This window comes from Poecilia reticulata, linkage group LG11, assembly GCF_000633615.1.
Source record: "Poecilia reticulata strain Guanapo linkage group LG11, Guppy_female_1.0+MT, whole genome shotgun sequence".
Taxonomy (NCBI): domain Eukaryota; kingdom Metazoa; phylum Chordata; class Actinopteri; order Cyprinodontiformes; family Poeciliidae; genus Poecilia; species Poecilia reticulata.
This window is the reverse complement of record NC_024341.1, coordinates 12,838,806-12,858,536: the sequence shown is the minus strand read 5'-3', so window position 1 is coordinate 12,858,536 and position 19,731 is coordinate 12,838,806. Positions and strand designations below refer to the sequence as shown.

Here is a 19,731-nt window from a genome sequence, read left to right as displayed (position 1 = left end):
ACTGGACGATTAGCTGTCAAGAAGTGATTCTAAAGGAACGGGAAGGATGGCGGTGGAGGGGTGGAGGCGGAGTACGTCAAATTACACAAGGACTTTCTGTCATGAATTGGGCCGGGTTTCAGTCGGTGTTAGGGATCGTGTCAGGAATGATGGACTCATGAGCTCAGATAAGTTCTGTCAAATGTTGATCCAGCATGATATGGAATATATTTGAATGGCAGCAATCTCCCTTTCCAGAGCAAATATGCCGTATAGAAACGGGGAAATAAATCTCCTGGCGTGACCTCGTCAGTTTGAGAGAACTAAAAGTGAAAGGCAGCCAAAGTATTAACAAAAACTTCCAAGATCTATCCACAACATCTTGGAGAAACTGCAGTATCCCTCAAGGATTATTGAGGAAATTCCACGGGGGGGAAAGAAGCTAAGAGGATTGTTCAAGAGAGAAAGACGGTTTTATCTTCTATTGGACATTCATAAAAACCAAATGCTGTCCAATAATTGCAAAAGAAGAAGGTTAAGGGAAAAACAACAATTTGTTTGTGCAAAGCCGTGTAAATAATCAGAAAACATGGTGAGAAAACCGTCAAACGTTACAAAGAAATGCACCAGCAGGCCTGAAGTAGTTCATCCTGGAGCTTCAGCTGATGCTTTTTATTTTTTAGTTTTTTACCACAAATAGGGAGCAAGCCCTTTTTTTCTACGTGCAGCCAGCTTCTTAATCAAAAACATCAGGCTGCAAGATTCTGCAAAAAAAAATAAAGAAAAACTTTTTATCCTAAACACAACTTCAGACGGACTTCATTTTGTGCCTCAGCTGAGCTAATTCCCTAACAAATGCACCATTAATCAGAATGCCCAAACTAATTACAATGTAATTAACCTTGGGATGTTTGAGCCTCTTAAGGTCACCCTAATCAAGCCTTGCTTATTATTACATCTTTTTTTTTTTGTTTCATTAGATAAAAACTATTTATGTACATTCTGTAATCAGCAATGCAGCTTCCTTTTTAATGAGAATTTTTTTTGCTATGAATGCCTTTAAAACTTAAATAGCACCCTGCTGCAAAAAACCACTGCAGGTCAAATCAGTGAAATAAGTTGACTGCTCCCATTTTCTTGTATCTACATTTTGTGCGTCAACGCTGCTTTTATTGAAGCGCCATTATCCCAAATCGGAAGTTTTGGAAAATGTTAGTTCATTTTATTCAGATGAAAGAAAGAAAGAAGTTATTTCACACATTCTCATTCTTCACGTTCTTTTTTTTATTTCTTCCAAATCCTACCATGTAAGTGTAAAATATTTTTACTTTATGCTTTTTAAAGTTGATTAGAGTTTTTTTTTTATTAACCTAATTGTAAATGCATGCCCTTTTTGGTTGACATGCTGCATAGAAACGATACAGAGGCCGACATTTCAGTTCAAAATGGGAAAGGTAAGAAAACATGGCCTTTCAGGTGAGGCATATGATGCATCTTCTGTCTTTAAAATAGTCCTGGAAACCTTGACATCATGGATCCTTTATAGAAACCTGCTGGACTGGACAGATCAACTTGATAATGGATTACCAGAAACAAAAGTAACCTTCTTTCTTAGATTTGTCTTTAGTTTTCCTACTGAACTGAGCGTAACCAATTACTTTTTATCAGACTTTTGGTAGCTTTAGCTCTGCAGCTGATTTGTTCGTTATGTTTCACATCAACATCTGCATCCCTTCTGCACTTGCCAACGTTATTACACTCCTGGATAATGCTGAGTAATTATTAAAAAAGAAATGTTCCAACTGTTTGGTCTAATAACTCACAGATGATTTTTTATTTTGGTAATATAGTCTTAAGGAAACGAAAGGAGAAGCTGCGTAACATCAAAACTACAGAAACAAGAAAAGCTCAAAATAAAACAAACCCTATACAGAAAGTTTACTTGCAACAAAAAGACTTAGGCATGTAAAATCCAAATGTCCTGACCTTACTGCTACATTAACGTTCTTTCTTGACATGTTTCGATACCTCGCATCTCCGCTACCATCTGACAACATGTTCCGCTCACTGAGATCAGGAGACTCTCCCAGAAACGCCAACGTCTCCAACATCTCTTACGTCCATGTAATCGAGAGAACAAGCCATCAACATCACAGCTCCTCCTGGTTCCAGTGGAGGCTGCTGTCAGTGAGCTCTATCCACCAGGACATTGTTGCTGGAAAGACATGCAACTGCTGAATTATTTAAATGTCATTTCTTCCCATGCTGACAGCATTACAAAGGAAACTCCATTTGTATTCATTTTGCTATTGTGGGAGAAATACAGTGGAAAACCTGAAGCAAAGGGCCAAAACTGCAGCTCATCTTGCAGAGCTTCGTGGAGTTAACGGCGCCTTGCAAAAGTGTCCACACCCCTTGAACTTTTCCACATTTTATCATGCAGTGACTGAAAATGATCGATGTGTTTTCCTGAGGTTCTGCGTAATGGACCAGAGCAAAGGAGTGCATGCATGTGATGAAGAAGGAGAAAGAGAAGGACGCCTGGTGTTCAACTGTTTTTTTTTTTACAAATAAAAATCTGAAATGTGAGATGTACATTTGTATTCAGCTTCCTTCCTTCACTCTGAAACCAAGACTGTTCAGCCCATCATCTGAAAGTGAAGAGTGTGTTACAATAGCAAATCTATCAAAACATGGCCATCCGCAACGCCGAAGAGATCATTAATCAGAGAAGCAGCTAAAAAACCCGTGCTGGCAAAATCTAGAGAAACAAAGGGGTGTGAACACTTTTGGAGGTTATGATCTAATCAAACATGCTTTAGTTGAAGGAAGTGACTTTCTCCTTTATAGTCTCAGATGCCTTCAGCCCCACTCAAACCTTATGCTATGAAACAGAACATCAGATATGTTCTGGAAAGATACAATCGAAACAAACAAACTGCGTGCCGATACAGTTCTCCCCCTCCTGTAAATTCACACGCCAGCATTAACTTAGCCTCTAAACCTCTTTCAGCCCACTGATAAGTCCCTCAGCTTGTGTTTTCTCTGCAACAACATGCAGCTGAATGTGGGCCATCACAGCCTCTTTACACCAGACTTAAACATGTTTAGCTCTGTGTTGTTTCAAAGCAAAGAAATTATTCTTCATGTGTCCCACTCTGACTGTTCGTGGTTATGGGCGAGAACACTGGAAAGAAAATCAGCCTTTTAGTATTCATGTTTCAAATGTTCATGACCGCAACCGACAAGGTTAGCTGAAAGAGAGGCGTAGAGGATTTTCAGAAGACGAGCTGTCCTGGTTTAGGTAGGTGGGCTGCTGACGTTTGAATATGGCTCCAGAAAACCCTGATAGGATGCATCATATATGAGCTGTTAGAGTGAGACCCATGGCTCTAATCGGTGCCCCATCTGGTGGGTAAGAGAGGAACAACTCCGATGTGAGGAGGGAAAATAGCCCAAAGCTGGCTTTTTCGGCTGCGCCTATTAATAACTTAGATGCAGGATTGTTGAACATAGAAACGCTCTCCACTGTGCTAAGACACTCTGCAGGTACCGTTCTGTTTTTTTTAAGGGGTTGCCATTTGACATTCTGGGTTGTAATTGGGGATGGGAAAGGAGAAGATTTGGTTTTATCAGATATATTGAGCGTTTGTATCATTTCCGATTTCTACAATGGGTTAGATCATTTGTAGGTGCAAATGTAGACTAAGCAACATCCATCCATCCATCCATCCATCCATCCATCCATCCATCCATCCATCCATCCATCCATCCATCCATCCATCCATCCATCCATCCATCCATCCATCCATTTTCTTTACACCCTTGTCCCTTAATGGAGTCGGGAGAGATACCTCCAGCTAACGTTCCGGGCGAGAGGCGGGGGTCACCCTGGACAGGTCGCCACTCTGTCGCAGGGCAAAAGAGAGACACACAGGACACACAACCATGCACATACACACTCACACCTAGGGACAATTTAGACAGACCAGTTAACCTAACAGTCATGTTTTTGGACTGTGGGAAGCAACATAAGAGAAACATTTTTTTTTTTTTTTTTTACAGCTTATTGGGCAAGGAGTAAAACCCAACATAACCAGAAATATTTTAGATTTTCACATTTTCCATATATAGTGATAAATAGAAATACCTAAATGCATTTTTCCCCCAAATATTATTTGCGAATAGGTTCTGGTGAACAAATGAAAGACTGTAATAACAAATCCTACAAAGACTTGAAGGACACTACACCTCAAGCAACTTGTATTCTCAACTCTTCCTCCATCCGGAACCATGATTCTCAGATTAAATGCAAAGTAAACTTTGGGCTGAATAAAAGAGGACTCTAGACCACAGAGTAATATTCTGGTTTATGTTCACCCAGATCAGACACTTCTGACACTTTCTGAGGATCTGCAGTGACTCAACACAGAAAATGCTGCAGTTGTAGTCCTGTTCATCTGTGTGTGGCTCTGGCTTCAGCTGCTGTCCACACCTTTTGTGAGTCATCCCCAGACTGTTAAACCGGTTCACTTCACAATCATTTCACTGATACACTTATCCCTATTGCTCTTGCTCCTTTTGTCTGCCACACTTTTTTCCTTTCACCCAACCTTCCATTGATCAGTTTGCATACAGCCCTCCATGAACAGGCAACTTCTTTAGCAGTGATGACTTTTTTGAAGCTCAGCCTCCCTGAGAAGGGTGTGAGTGACTGCCAGCTTAATAGCAGTCAAGTCAGGAGTTTCTTTGATTATGTAGGCTGTCACATCATATTATTTCTTTCTTCTTTTTGCTGGCCTAATGTAAATTCTAAATTTCCAAGAATCTAGAATTTCCCATAAACCATTTTCATGAAAGGAACAATTATTAGAAAATAAACACATGAAATATACAAGTATGTGATTAAGCTTGTTAAAAGTTTACTCGAGTCTATATTAAAGACTTGTGACATAAACAAACTACAGCAGCAGGCTTTAGGACTTATTTAAACTAGTAATATCATATTTCAAATGCAGACAGTGGTACAAAAAATAGATGAAAAAAAAATAAAATCTGTCTTTCATTTATCTTATCTTTTTTTTTGTGAAATATATTTTTGCAACTCAATTTTAGAAAAAATATTTTTTTAAAAAAGTCAAACTTCTTCATTGTGATGTTAAAATACAGCAATTAGACCAAGAGCTGTTGTTACTCTCTGATGTTAATATCTGTTTTTTCTAAATCGTTCCAAATGTCTTAAAAATTATTTTTACAACCACGTCTGTCTCCAAAAACAATCTTGCCTTAACCATAAACAAAGTACATGTGCAGTGAGTTATTTCCTCCGTGATTGGCTGCATCAGCTTCACCTTCACGTGACCACTTCCTGTCACATCGCAGAAGCCTAATCAATCAATCAGGCTCGTTAAGGCGCTGTGCTGCGGCCCTTCGCTGCCTAACCCTGAGTGACCTGTTTGATTATTAGCTAAACTTCATGGACTTGACGGTGGCGTGTAATGATATGGACAAGGACGGCAACTTCACTGGAGATTTCGGTAAGAACAATCAGCCCCCACGTTTAATTGTTTTATTGTTTAATTGGCTCGTTTGTAGCGTTTTGACTCGTTGTCGTCACTTTACATGCCTGGTTTTTGAGCTTTGCGAGACTTATTTAAATTCACCGTCTCTCCTGTGATGGTGTAGCTCCCAGTGGTGCTAGGAGACACTTTAAAAGCCGTGTTATTAACATTCCCGACCCGGTGTTTGGACATGGGGACAGGCTAGAAGGTTTAGCAGCGGGAGCTAGCAGTGTGGAGTTAATTAACCGACAGGTGAGGCAGCGCGAGGCCTTGCACACCTGGGACAATAATTAGGTCACTGCAGCCTGCAGTTTCTCCTGAGGAACATCAGTCATGTGTAATGCTGCCTGCAGGTCAACACGTGACCAGTCAGGCAGGAATTCATTTTAACTGTATAATATTTTAATGTAATACATGCAGGTGGGTTGAATATTATTGCTTCTGGCCTTTACCTGTAGTGGCTCTCGAAAGTGTGCACACCTCTCTTAAGACACCATAATAAGTTATTGTCCACTTTTAACGTGACATATCTTGCTCAACTTAACAAACATCAGTTGTAGTCAAAAATGGAATCCTGTGATCCTTTGTAGCCTGTAAATTTGGCAAATGAATAAATGCAAGGAAAGTCTTTAATTGATTTTTATCGGAGTCATAAGAATTAATGGAGGGACTCTTAAGACTGAATGCTGAAATTAAATCAGAAAGTGTTAGGGTATATGGGTGGACTCACTTTTTTAACATTAAATAAATCTACATTTTTCTTTCTGACAGATTTTAAATTAAGTTGTACAGCATATATGCCACATTAGCTCAGTAAAACTTTGCAAATGTTTCATCGTGGTCGCGGTGTCCTACAAAACAGGAAAATCCAGGATTTTAAGAGGCTCTACCTTTGATGACCACTTTTACCATTGTTAAGTGAACACACAAATGTGAATTTAAAACAAAAATATTGTATTGTTAAATTATGTTGAGGCATGAAACATGTTAGTTATCCTTAGATTTGGTATATAAATAAACCTTATTTCTCTTTACATCAGTAATGATCATCCATAGCTATATATTTTAAAATTTTTGATCAGGTGAATGACTAATTGTGAATAAAGCTATAGATATATCTATGTAGGTCAAAACTGTTGGAAAACCATTTAATTCAGTCCATAGGAGACGCATTTTAATTTTTTTTAAACCAAAGTTAGTATTTCTTATAGCGAACAAAACGTAACATTTTTGAAACTCAAATTATATACAAATATATTTAATGAATTCTCAAACATGTCAGAAATCTGCATAATGATCAGATCTCAGTCTTGCTTAATGTAGCTCAACTGCTTAATGGTGGTGAGCAGTTGAATTTGATTAGATCAGAAACATTTTTTAGGTTCTGCATTTATCTAGAAGAAGCACTAAATCTCCCATTGTAATGACCTCTCTGAATAAGATGAGTGCTGTACTAATCATCTTTATTTAGAAATTTTAACGGCTCTGTACTCCAGACAAAAAAGAAAAAGGTTGAATGATCTTACTTTACCCTGTTTCAGACGGTCCAAGCCTGCTGTGTGAGGACCTGGAAGATCTGGAAACAAAGGACACTAAAGAGAAGACGAGCAGAGGGAGGGAAGAAGGAGATGAGAACGCGTTAAATCAGAGCGATAATGAAGAGAAGAGAGGGGAGACGGAGCATGAAGAGAGGAACGAGGGGGAGGAAAATGAAGAAAATAAAGTTGTGTCAGAGCAGGAACTGATGGAGACGGAGAAAGCGGAGCAGGTGAAGCCTGAGAGGAGCCTGCAAGCGGAGGATGAGACGGCAGCACAGGATGTTCAGATGCAAGATAAAGAGACCGAGATTAGCAGTGAAACAATTGTTGGTAAGCGAGCGAGTAAAAATAAAAAAGTTGCAGAAAAGAAAACTGTGCAGAAAAAGAGCAGGAAGAGGCGAGGCAAGAAGCAAAATGAGCATCTGAAAACCAGGAAAGGTGGAAAGGAGGATGTCAATGTGAAGTTGGAGGAGGAAAAGAAAAGAGAGACGCAGGAAGTCTCAGTGACGGCCTCGGAGGAGAGCTCAATTCAGTTTGATCCCTCCATAGGCCTGATTAGTAGCTGTGAGCTGTCTGATCCCATTTATCTGGGTATGGAGGTGACTGGGCTGTACTGCCCCCCGGTCCCTGCTCCAGTGCTGCACCCAGCCCAGCCACCAGTCCCGATCCAGTCTGCAGCGCTGCCGTTACACAGTGGGACAAAACGACCCCACTGCCCCTCTCAGCCTCACGGTCTCCCCCAGAAGAGCTCCCAACCGCTCCAGGTGAAGTATCGCTGCTGTTATCTCTTTTCCGTTTTTAAAAACAGACCTTTACAGATTTCTTTTATTTTGGGGCCTGCCATAGCAGAGCATAGGAGAGCATTGAAATGCCTTCCAAACAAGGCATTTCAATGCCTCCATGCAATGCATTGAAGGCACCTGTTACTCTATAGATACAAAGTGTATACACTTCAAAATAACTGCTGCTTCTTTTCACTGTTAATGCAGCTCATACTGCTGTGTGCATCCCCACTATATATATATATATATATATAGGCTATATCAAAACATGCGGCTGGATCTCGTCATGCGGGCTATTACTTCTATTTTCATTTTGAGTAAAATTCAAATCAAAACAAATTCTAACTTGCACTGTTTTTGTGAGTTGGGTTCAAAACAGAGATAGAATTTTGTCTCCCCCTCTGTGTCTCACTCGCATAATAGTTTTCAGAGAGGATTAATTACCATAGCAACAGAGCAGAGATGTAGAGAACTACAGAGATGGCGGAACACTGTTTCTACAGAGGAGGGCAGAGCTTCTAGTTAGAGCTACAGAGACACCACCTTGGCTGAACACTTACTACAGAAAAGTAGTTTTATTATATATATATATATATATATATATACACAAATTAATTAATAAGAATTGTGAAGTTGGTGAATTTTGCAGATAAGTGAATATATATATATATATTTTGTCATTGGTGGTAAATATGTTTATATATATATATATATGATAAAACTACCAATGACAAAATATATATATATATTCACTTATCTGCAAAATTCACCAACTTCACAATTCTTATTAATTAATTTGTGTTAATCGATGAGCGATTTTTCTAGTAACTGCCACAAAGTATAAATCAGATTTTTACTTTTCTGTTTAATGTCCGTTTTATAATACATTTACCACCAATGACAAAAAAACAAAATTCACTTTTCTGAAAAATTCACCTACTGCACAGTTCATGTTAAGTAGATAAATGGTATTTCAGTAGAGCAGAAGAAATCTTATGTTTTTTGAACATTAACAATATTTGTTATTAATCTGTTGCTAAGTTGTGAGCGTGTTTTCTGGTAACCAAGTGCCACGAAGTAAACATCTGATTTTTACTTTTGCAAAATTTACCAACTGTAAGTTTCTTTTGTCTAAGCAGATAAGCAGTGTTTCAAAATAGCTTATGTTTTATAAATAATTAATTTGGTGTTAAGAGATGACTATTTTTTTCTGGTAACAAACTGCCACGAAGTATAAATCAGATTTTTACTTTTGTGTTTAATGTCTGTTTTATAATATATTTACCACCAATGACAAAACAAAAATGTTTCACTTTTCTGCAAAATTCACCAACTGCACAATTCTTAAGTAGTGTAAAACAAGTAGTATTTCAAAAGAGCAGAGGAAATCTTCTGTTTTTTTAACAATAACCATATTTGTTGTTAATCTTTTGCTAAGAGATGAGAATGTTTTGTGGTAAACACGAACAAAAGATCTGATTTTTACTTTTGCAAAATTTACCAACTGTAAATTTCTTGTCTAATCTGATAAGCAGTATGTCAAAAGAGCTTATGTTTTATAAACAATAATACTACACTCTATTAATTTGGTGTAAAGAGATGAGTGTTTTTTTTCTGGTAATGAGTTGTCACGAAGTATAAATCAGATTTTCTTTTGTGTTGAATGGCAGCATTTAGGCTAACATTAGCATTTTAGCTAATTTTAGTTTATACACTAATTTTAACATACTGAATGGAGTAAGTCCATGTTGCTCAACATGCTTGTGACTCTCTGCTTGCTATTGAGTACATTTTAGCTTACTTTAGCATTGATGCTAATTTTTAGCACCAGAATGCTGGGTTCCAACTGACGGGCACGCTTTGGCAGGCCCCGTTTAAATTTCTTCAGAAATTTTCTAGTTTATTTGTAAGCTCTGCTGTTTTGACTGACCAAGTTCTGCTGAGCCTGATTTTTTTTTTTTTTTTTTTTTTTTTTACCACCCTCAGTTTTAATAATACTTCTGTAAATTTTGGGGAAACTAACAGGTGTTTAATAACTCATTTGGCACATATAATTCCAGCCTAAGTGTGCATGAAATGATGCACACTTACAAACGTCTGTGTTATTAATGAAGCACCTGTGAAAATGCCATTTGGATATTAAAGCTTAATTTGAGGTGTGAAGTGATCATTTGGTAATGGCGCCTCTGTAAAGCTTACAGCGAGCTTGAGCAAACGCAGATTGTGTGCTCTCATTATTTTCCAGTGGAAAGCAGCACCTTCACCATGAAATCTGGTTTCTTTTTCTTGTTCATGGTTTGAGTTGCAAGAGTTTAATTTTTTCTTTTATTTCAGAATTCAACAGCTCTAACAAAGTACTGACAGGCGACAGTAACTTAAAATTTTATCCCTATGGCAATGATAATGATGATAAAATGTTGCAAAAATTAATCATTTTTTAGCTTTAAATATAACACTACCTTATAAACATATCCCAGAAAAACATACACACCATCAAATAGTCTATTTTATAATGTTTAGTAAAAACATAAATGAATAAATAAAACCCTGTACTGCTAAGCAATTTATTCAATTCAGTATTCTTATATAGCGCCATTTCACAAATGTCAAATCAAAGTACTTCTTTAAATTTCTGATTCTAGTTATCAAACCATGTATATAGATACTTTTGCTCTTATTTGTGACATGGCTTTTAACAATAAAGTATCTGTACTTTTAGACATAAAAGTGATGACTCAAAAAACAAACTGAACATGTTTTTATAGCTGGCGTTTCTGCATTTTATTTATTTTAAAATACTTACGATGAGGATAGTGGCTGCAGACGGAGGACTCTAGATGTCGGCTAATTAGGCTAGTTTATTTTTGACTGGACTCTGGACATCAGCCAAGCAAAGAGGGATTAAATGACTGTTGTTGCATCCATCAATCCTGCCTCTTTGTCTGTTTCAAGTTGACTTTAATGTGCTTTGCTGGAAAGAAAGACAGAGCTGTGCACACTGAAGATCTGCTTAAGTGCGAGTGGTTGTCTGTCACAAAGCCTGATGTGTAAAGAGCTGGTTTAATAAAGGAGACTTTCAGTGCCTAACGTAGTGCCTAAATTTGTCAAAACTCGCCCATTTCCAGTCGCCAAGCTACCAGTGCATCTCTAATTGATTGTAGCGGTATTTTAAATGTCAAATGTACAACAACTTGTTTTGATCTGTTCATTTAGTGATTATTTCAGTCAGATTATGCCTTTCAAATGTTTGTCATGATGTTTATGCAGGTCTCTTTTTTTTTTTTTTTTTCTTTTAACGGACTAACCAATTAACACAAAACTGAGGAAATCATTATCTGCATCCTGCAGGCCCTGTGTACAGACATATTAGTTGCGCATAAGAAACATAATCAGCCAACACTGGAAATTAATTGCTTGCTCCTTAAAGTCTAAAGCCAACTTCTATTGTTAGAAAATCACAGCTGCATTGCTTTCAGTGGGTTGTAACATTCAAAAGACAGGATATCATGTTGATATCGGTAGGCTGCCTGTGTAGTCTGGAGAAGCCTTAAATTTAATTTAAGCATTTCAAGTATGAGAAGCGCTTCTATATTCCTATACGTACATTTATCCCTGTTCTTTTTGTGTGTGTGTTTTATTTTATTTTATTTTTTTATATGGTTCCATATTTCAAGGATGTCCACTGTAGATTTATCCGCCACAAATTCATAGTTAAATTTTGAAATTGTCCTCTGAAATGAAAAAAAAAAAAGTAGAATAATTTTATTTTCTTAAAAAGCAGCCATACAGATAAATAAATGGTAATAACCAAGAATTTGGCAGAGATCGTTCTTGAGTTGATGCTGATTTGGATTGTTGCAGGTAGAGATAAGTCAAGTCTGCTCCACCCGACGCTCTATCCGATACAGCAACAGAGGCCGAGGTCGGGCGCTCAGCTGTCCTCTGCCGCCAGGGTCCGAGTTGTTGGCCTGCGTCCCACTACCACCGAGGAAGAAGACACGGACGCTCTACAGTACAGGTAGAGAGTGTCTGTTTTATGCACACCATTATTTAGCTTCTTTACATAGGTAATCATCTCGACAATGTGACATATATACAAGAAAATATCTGGATGACAAGAAATGTTTAAAATGATGAAAAAGTATAATCACCTGGTGAGACAAGAGTCCCCACCGCTAAAACAGTTTGTCTGTGATAACAAACAAACTGTTATCGCAGCTTTTGATTCAGGTTTAGGAGTCTGCATTCTTTGGCAGAGGTCTATCAGCTGGCCACATCTCACCTTAGTAATACTTGCCCACACAAGCACGTAAAAGTTCCCAAAATGATCAGATTGACACGAAACACTGACGTTTAACGGACCATTCATGTTGTGACACAACAACATCCCATGTTTTGAACATCTCAGAGCTCTGACCATCATCTGAAATGGAAAGAAAATGATGCAAAGAACAAACCTATCAAGATGTGGCCCTTTACTTATAGTGACAAGGGTAGCATCACCCAAGAGACTGTCTCTTTCTCTGAATATGTAATTCCTACTGTGCAACATGGTGGGAGCAGGATCATGCTGTGGGCATCCTTTTCTCAAGCAGTGACAGGAAGCTGCAAAGACACAAGGCGTCCTTTTCTCATGCAGCCAGAACTACCTTTCAGTAGTTCAGATTAGCCTGTGTATCTGTCTAAAGTCAAACTTTACATCTAAATCCAATCGAGAACACATGGCATGACTTGAAAATTGATGTTTACAAACACACTTTGTCTAATCAGACTGAGCTTTTCAGTTTCAGTCTGTAAATCTGCAAAGCTGATAGAGATGCACTCCAAAATGCTTAAAGCTGTAATTTGGCAAAGTAAAAGAAGAATTAAATTTTTTTTCAGAGAAGTTTATAAAATCATGCATAATAGTTGTTGTTTCCCAATTAGACGCGTTTGTCACATGAAATCCTTCTTAGAAAGATGAAACTTGTTTGTAATTCAGAAACGCTACAGTGTTCAAAGGTTGAAGTGTTTTTCAAGTAGTTGATGTGTGTGTGTATTTGGGTGTTTCAGACCAGCTGGAGCATTTAGAGGCGTTGTTCCAGGAGGATCACTATCCTGATGCAGAGAAGAGGAAAACTATTGCTGCGTCAGTCGGTGTCACCCCTCAGAGGATTATGGTCAGACCATCCCTTTGTTCTTCTGATCTCCACAAACTAATTAGCACATTCATTATTTGGTCATTTACTTTCTACAACGAAGGACAGATCATTAACTCAGACAACTCTCAGCTCCCTATGTTGTGGTTTTGCTCGTCACGTTTCATCCGTTTAAAATCAGTTTCCATGTTCACTCAGTGTAGTTTTTGAACTGAAATAGATTTAATCCTGTTCTTCTCCGTGTTGCTGTTTATCAGGTTTGGTTTCAGAACCGCAGGGCGAAGTGGAGGAAAGTGCGTTCAATTACAGCCAAGGCTGAAACTGCACCGAACAGAGTTGAACACAGTACGAATAGTCCAAATCATAAAATCAATCCTCATTTAGCTATGCTGACATCCAGCAGGTACTTCAGTAAGAACCTAATTTTCAGTGATTGCATTTTAGGTAACATTTCAGATTTACCATTTATAGTGTTCTTCTTTTTTTTTTTTTTTACTCGGTTTAGGACAGGAGTGCCTCCTTTTTCTGGCCATATTGCAGCTTCAGTACCACAGATTGCCTCTGCAACTGCTTTTCCCACACTGTCCACTCAGACGCCATCCTCCTTCAGCAGCCTGTTGGAGAGTCTTAACAGCCCAGGTACGTAAAAAACTATTAATAGAACTGATATGTCCCAGTGCCTTTAGTTACAATGCATTTGTGTTGTATTCTCGCTATCCTTCTTTCTCTCCTCTACTTTACTTTCCTTCTTTTTCTTCAAGTTTTCTTTCCCATCTTTCTTGCATTCTTTTACCCTTTCATTTCCGTCTCCATGCCCATTACATTTGAAATAAACCCAAAGCAAATTCTACTAAAGTTTTATATACATAACAAGTGTCATAGTGACAGCAATAATGCTCCACTTGTGAGTGTAAATCTGTTGGACCCGACTTGGTAGTCAGACAATAAGTCATTGTGGTACTTGCACAATAAGTCTGAGCACCACAATGTCAGACAGGATGTGTTGGAAAGAAGAAATGCATTTGCGTTTTTTTTTTTCTGATTCGACACAAGCTGCAGTTTTTGAAAATTAATTAGCTGTGGGGTAATTAGTTTGTGATCAGCTGCAGACCCAGCTCTGACTGTGTTATTAAATGAAATTTGTCCATGGTTTTCATAAGGATAACTATCCGAACACCAGTTTTAACAGTTTCTTAGGGTGCATCCACATCAGCCCTGTTTAGTCCGCTTTAATTGAACTCTAGTTTTTTTTCTTAGAAAGTCCGGTTTGTTTTGGGAGGTGCGAATGTGCAATCAAACTTTGATGTGGACCAAAAAAGCTAAATCTGATCTGCCTAAAAGCCTAGGTCTCGGTTCGGTTGAAATTAAGTCTTGTGCGATTCGAATTCACATGTGAATGCCAAGTGAACTGGAGAGCAGGAAGCTGACTAAAGCGAATGATGGCGTTCTGGTTAAATGCAACCAAAACAAACGTGAGTCTAACGTTGGAGGACGAAATAGGAAAATCCTGCAATCACTAAAATCTGATGCCATTCAAATATTGTTTGCATTTCATGAAGAAGGATGTTACGCTCAACGTCGTCTTCAGACGTTTTTAGATTATTTCCTTCAGTGGTTCTTGGTGCAGCGCCACCAAAAGTGACGGGGTGAACTGGTTTTTCAAAAGGCTTGGCTTGTTTGACACAGTGCAGAGTGAAAGCAAATTGCACCAGCTGAAAATGGAACAAATGCTGCAACTTTGGTCCCCAATTGGCCAGAGTCCACTGGACTATCTAGTGCCTCAGTTTATCTGTTTATTTCTGGTCTGGTTGGAAGAAACCACACATCTTTTGAGAGAGCATACATCTACTTCTGCGACATCTTCTGCAGCCCACTCTCTGGGGAATGAATGAAGGAATACATTTTCAGCTCTTTCATGCAGCGCTTTGTCTTAGCTGGACATAATTTAACTGTAGCTCTGTTTTGACCTTATTTTTTGTATTTCTAAGCGTCAGCAGAAGGTAGTGGTCAAACAAGTGATGCTGTGAATTACTTCCTTCAGCCACTGCTGTGTTTTACCAAACAGTTTAATTCTTAGTGTATTATGATAAGTTGTTCTTGATGTATGGGACTTTTTTACACATTTGTTTTATCTTGAAGGTCAGAGCAGAGGGAGAGAAATGAGCTCCGGGAATTTGCCAGAGTATCATCACCCCCGCCCCATGCACAGCCCTCCCCCCCTGCAACGAGCCAGCCTCCCTCTTCTTCCTCCTGTGTTCAACTCCGTCACACCGACTCAGTCTCTCCTCAACACCCCAGCCCAAACCCCACCTCTGTTTCTCGATGCTCTGGAGAGCGGTGCCTCGTTGGCTCATTACGACACCCAGTCTCACCAGAATGACACCAGGTAAGTTTAAAACTCAGTAAACTGCGTTACGAGTACCAGAGAATAATTCAAACATGAAGAAGTGCAACAACTGACAGGGAGAATGAGCGTAGGCAGAGAGGGATCCTGTGAAATGATGATGGCTCACACAGAGACGGTTGTACGAGAGAGTGGGTGACAGCTGGTGGTCTGAAATATTTCAGACGTCACGCTGTGAGACTGTTGTAGTTAATAAATTGATTTGAATAAAGTCAGCTTTGTTTTACAGCAGCTAGAGTTTCCACCAATGAAATGGGAAACTCAAAATGCAACACAGAGCAAGACCCACTTTGAAAAATATGTAAGCAATGAGTTAACTTAAATCACATTTATATATGTTGGAACTAGGAAAAGACATGATTTTGAAAGGCTGTATTGTGATTTTGTTTTTACTTTAAGTGAACATATAAAGAATATGCCGTTGCTGTTCTGGGGTGGTGAGGGAAAAAACGTCAACAAAAAAAATTATTGGAACAAATCAGAGAACCTCCAATCTTAACCCCAAACATCACCTGCCAGTTTGTGAAAACTGTAACTGCTGAGCTGACAGTTTCTTGGACTGATGGTTACTGGGAGCTTAAACCTCGCAGTGCCTTGTCAGCAGCATTCAGTTAAACCTCTTGTGTAGCTCAGTGGATATATACCTATATTTGTTAATGTGTCTTTTGTGATCCCTGCAGCTCGCTCTTTGACTTTGCGGAGAAGCTGAGCCAGCAGAACAGCTCCTTGTCTTATCAGCTTCAAAACTCCTTTCCAACCAGCCAGCATCAGCCTCAAACATCTGTAACCCACATGACCTACCTTACTCCATCGCCCTACCTCACCCCCAACCCTCCAGACTCCAACTCTACCTCCTACCTGACATTTGCACCTGGAGGAAGCTCGGCTGGACTGGTCACGTACTCAACAGGTGGTCACACCTACTTTCAGTCCCAGAGAACCGGACAGATCCTGCTGCAGCCAACCGGCCACCACGGTGAGACACTGGGACGAGACCCAAGCTGTTTGGAAATTTATTAAATGTGTAGCATAGAATTAGCATGCATTTAGTTGTCTTCAGCCTCTGAATCCTCGTTGAATTTAAAGCAGCATTAAGGAAATCTCACTCAATTAAATGCAGTAATTGCTCAGAGCTGCAGATTGTGTTTGCTGTTTATTGCAAACAATCTTTGCAAATTCTTGCTGCTGAGAAGGGTTGGTGCCCGCATGAAGGATAATCTGCACATCTGTGAATGCACTGAGATACGGGCTGTAGAGCAACATATGGTCCTGCACCTGTAACCAATCTAAATAAGCTGAGATGAGTCAAAAATGTGCCTGAGAAGGCTTTGATTATGTGAGCAGCTGAATAACAATAATAATGCAAGTATATTTTGGAAGTTTGTCTTCATTTTCCTCATTCTTGCAGGATTAAAATATATTATTTCAGCTAGAAAATCAGAAAATCTGAGAGATATCACATACACTCATACATAATCAGTGTTTTGTCAAAATTAAAAGATCTGCATTCAGATGTTTGTCTGCAATTTATTCAGTCGTTATTCAATCATGTTCAAAGACTATATATTTAATTTTCAATTTAATATCTATTACAGGGATTATGTTCAGTGAATTCAAAACCCCTTTTCTGACTGCTCATAAGTTTGGCATTAATAACAATAGGACATTAAGATACTGTACATATTCCGATTCTCCAAACATTTGCTGTACATATCAATGAACTGATGCAGTAATGGTTCATAAATGAATGACACTTTAACTTGGTTTTAAAGGATCTGTAAATATGTAACATAATTCAGTCCAGGTTGATTAGTTTATATACTTTTCTCGTTGGAAACTGGTTTTAATGCCAAAGAGCATTGAAAATGATCCTGTTTTGTGTCTTCAGAAATGCAAGATATTTCTGAAAAGCTATTTCTCCTCATTGACTAAATTCAAATGTGCTGCTCCCTGACTGGATGGCGCTCTGGGCAAGGAGCCGGAATGAGTCTCTAAAAAGAAGAACTGCTTAATTTATAATCAGACAGGTTTTGTGTTGGTCTTTGGGATCTGTGTGCACATCACCATGGAGGATAAAATGTATGACAAGAGTGGCAGATGAGAATGATGAAGCTGGCTGGCAGCTGCAGTGCAGAAAGACGTTTGTGCGAACCAGCAGCAGCTGTTGGGCTTAATGAGAGATTTGGGATGAGAAAGAGAAAAAGATACGATGGGAACTGAATAAGGAATAGCATCCAGAGCAAGTCGGTTCAGCTGAGCTGCTTTTCAGGGCTTGACTCTTTATCTTTTAGTGTTTCCATGGTGGGTAATGGCAGGTAGCTGGTCCCTCCTTACTGGACATAGTTTCAATCAATCAAAAGTTTGGACACACCGAAAGCTGACCAAAGCTTTACAATCAGCATAGAAAAACAATTATTGCTATTCTGTTTATAGCTTTTTTTTTTTAACTTTATTTAAATAATTGTGATACTTCTAAGCCTGGATAGCTTTTCTCATTTTTAGCATGCATTGAGAGTCTTCTTCAGGTCCATAACCCAGAGGGAATGCTGAAACATCAGCGATGGACTCTTCCTCTCAGAAAGCGCTTACACTGCAACTATTTCCCACAATCGTACCATGTTGTGGGAAACAATTACATGAAATAGTTTAATAGAAATTCCTGCTCTTGGTGTTTTTTTTTCTAAATTAAAAGCTTATTTGCTGTAGTTTTCATTTTTAATTGTTTTTCTTTTCCCACTGCCAGGTGGGGTGGCGTCGTACCAGTCGTATCCGTGGAGTAACTTGTACAGTCAGCCGGGCGTCCACCAGCGCACCCAGTGTCCCTCCACCTACTCGGCCAGCTTGGGATCCGTTCGAGACCACCAGACCCCCTCTACCTCCAGCCTGCCTGTCCATCCTGGTTTTCAGGTGGGGGAGCATAACCCTTCACATACAAACTTGCAGCAAGCAGCAGAGACCCAGTCACACATTCCCACCAGCACCGCCGTCCTCCCACCAGTGTCCACTCTGCGACCCTCCTGTCTCAGAGCTGAGATTACTCCGACCAGTTCTTCATCGCTGCTTCCCTCTCAGGTCAATTCCACGTCTCCTCAAAGCCCTTCAGCACCCTCTTGTGTTAAATTGGAGTATGACAGCCCTCGAGAGATTCACAGTCACTTCCACTGTGATTTCTCCCCAATACAGTTTTGAATCTGTGTTTGAGTTTGCCTTGTGTGTAAATAGAGTAACATTTTTGTACATTTTGTATTATTAATATAGTCTTCTGAGTGGAAATGTTTGTATCTTAATACTCCGTTGGGCTGTGAAAATGCTCAGCTCCAATAAACGCAAATGGAAAGGTTCATTTTATTTGCTTAAATTGCATTTAAAGCAGATCTGCTAACAAATCATATATATTTTTATTCAAGACAGTTTTGTTTTAGACCTTAAGTGCACAACTTGGTTCTTAACCTGTAAATCTTAGTAAGCATGCACAAGTTTCCTTATTTATCTTGGGTATCGTAAAGGCAGATTGATGCTGAGCTAGGTGTAAACAAATACAAAAGGAAAACCTTATTTAGTTCTGTTTTTATTTTATTCAGGTTTAAAATAAGATGCAGGATTATTTGATGTATATTTTTGAAAGTTTACATAATGGTGTGAGGCAAAGTAGTTGGCAAAAAATAAGTTATTTTGTAGAACTAAATACAGTTTTTGTATAAACGGTGAATTCCTGGTGACCTGCCCGGATCGGAAAATATAGCTTTCTTGTCTCCACAAGTAAACTATGTTTACTTTATTTACTATGCAGATTTCTGAAACTTGGAGCCTTTAACCCAGTAGGTACAATCTTATGGGTTTCTATATATAAAGTCTGATTTATGTGCAATGACAGAATCACAATTTATCTATTTAATTTCATACGTCCCTGAAATTAAATGGATAAATTTAATTATTTCAGTGACCATAATAACGGGTCAAATCAAATTTTTGTTTTATTGTGTAACTATATTTCTGCAGCAGCTTTGTAATATACATTGAACAACAATTAGAAACACAACCATCAGTCTGTCTCACTTTGAGTTTAAATGTTCTTAAAAAACGAAATCAGGAAATTTGTTCCCTTCTGTTATATTATCACAATAATTTTAGCCAATGAAGCACTACCACAATTCACTTCACTGAATCCCATTTTTCATGGGAAAGTAGGTATTCCTAAATACCTACTTTGCAGTAAGAGTTGAATAATTTTAGATGCATCTGTTTTTGAAACTGCTAAAACATGAACAGGTGCCAAAAATGTTGCTTTGAGTTCAGAACTGTGCAGATTCTGGTGAAGTTAAATATTCA

General features: G+C 38.7%; 1 protein-coding gene across 1 annotated transcript; it reads left to right on the top strand.

Moving 5' to 3' along the window:
- Positions 1-5,310: 5,310 nt before the first annotated feature.
- Positions 5,311-18,745, top strand: nobox (NOBOX oogenesis homeobox). The gene is made up of 9 exons (XM_008421841.2): positions 5,311-5,516; positions 7,082-7,842; positions 11,722-11,878; positions 12,913-13,019; positions 13,256-13,401; positions 13,504-13,637; positions 15,138-15,384; positions 16,083-16,378; positions 18,146-18,745. Exons 1-9 carry the CDS (start codon positions 5,456-5,458, stop codon positions 18,589-18,591), a joined length of 2,355 nt encoding a protein of 784 aa, XP_008420063.1. The 5' UTR covers positions 5,311-5,455; the 3' UTR covers positions 18,592-18,745.
- Positions 18,746-19,731: the final 986 nt, after the last annotated feature.

Coding starts and splice junctions, on each gene's coding strand:
- nobox (XM_008421841.2), top strand. CDS start 5,456: ATGGACTTGACGGTGGCGTGTAATGATATGGACAAGGACGGCAACTTC. Junction 7,843..11,721: donor AGAGCTCCCAACCGCTCCAG/GTGAAGTATCGC, acceptor GGATTGTTGCAG/GTAGAGATAAGTCAAGTCTG. Junction 15,385..16,082: donor TCTCACCAGAATGACACCAG/GTAAGTTTAAAA, acceptor TGATCCCTGCAG/CTCGCTCTTTGACTTTGCGG.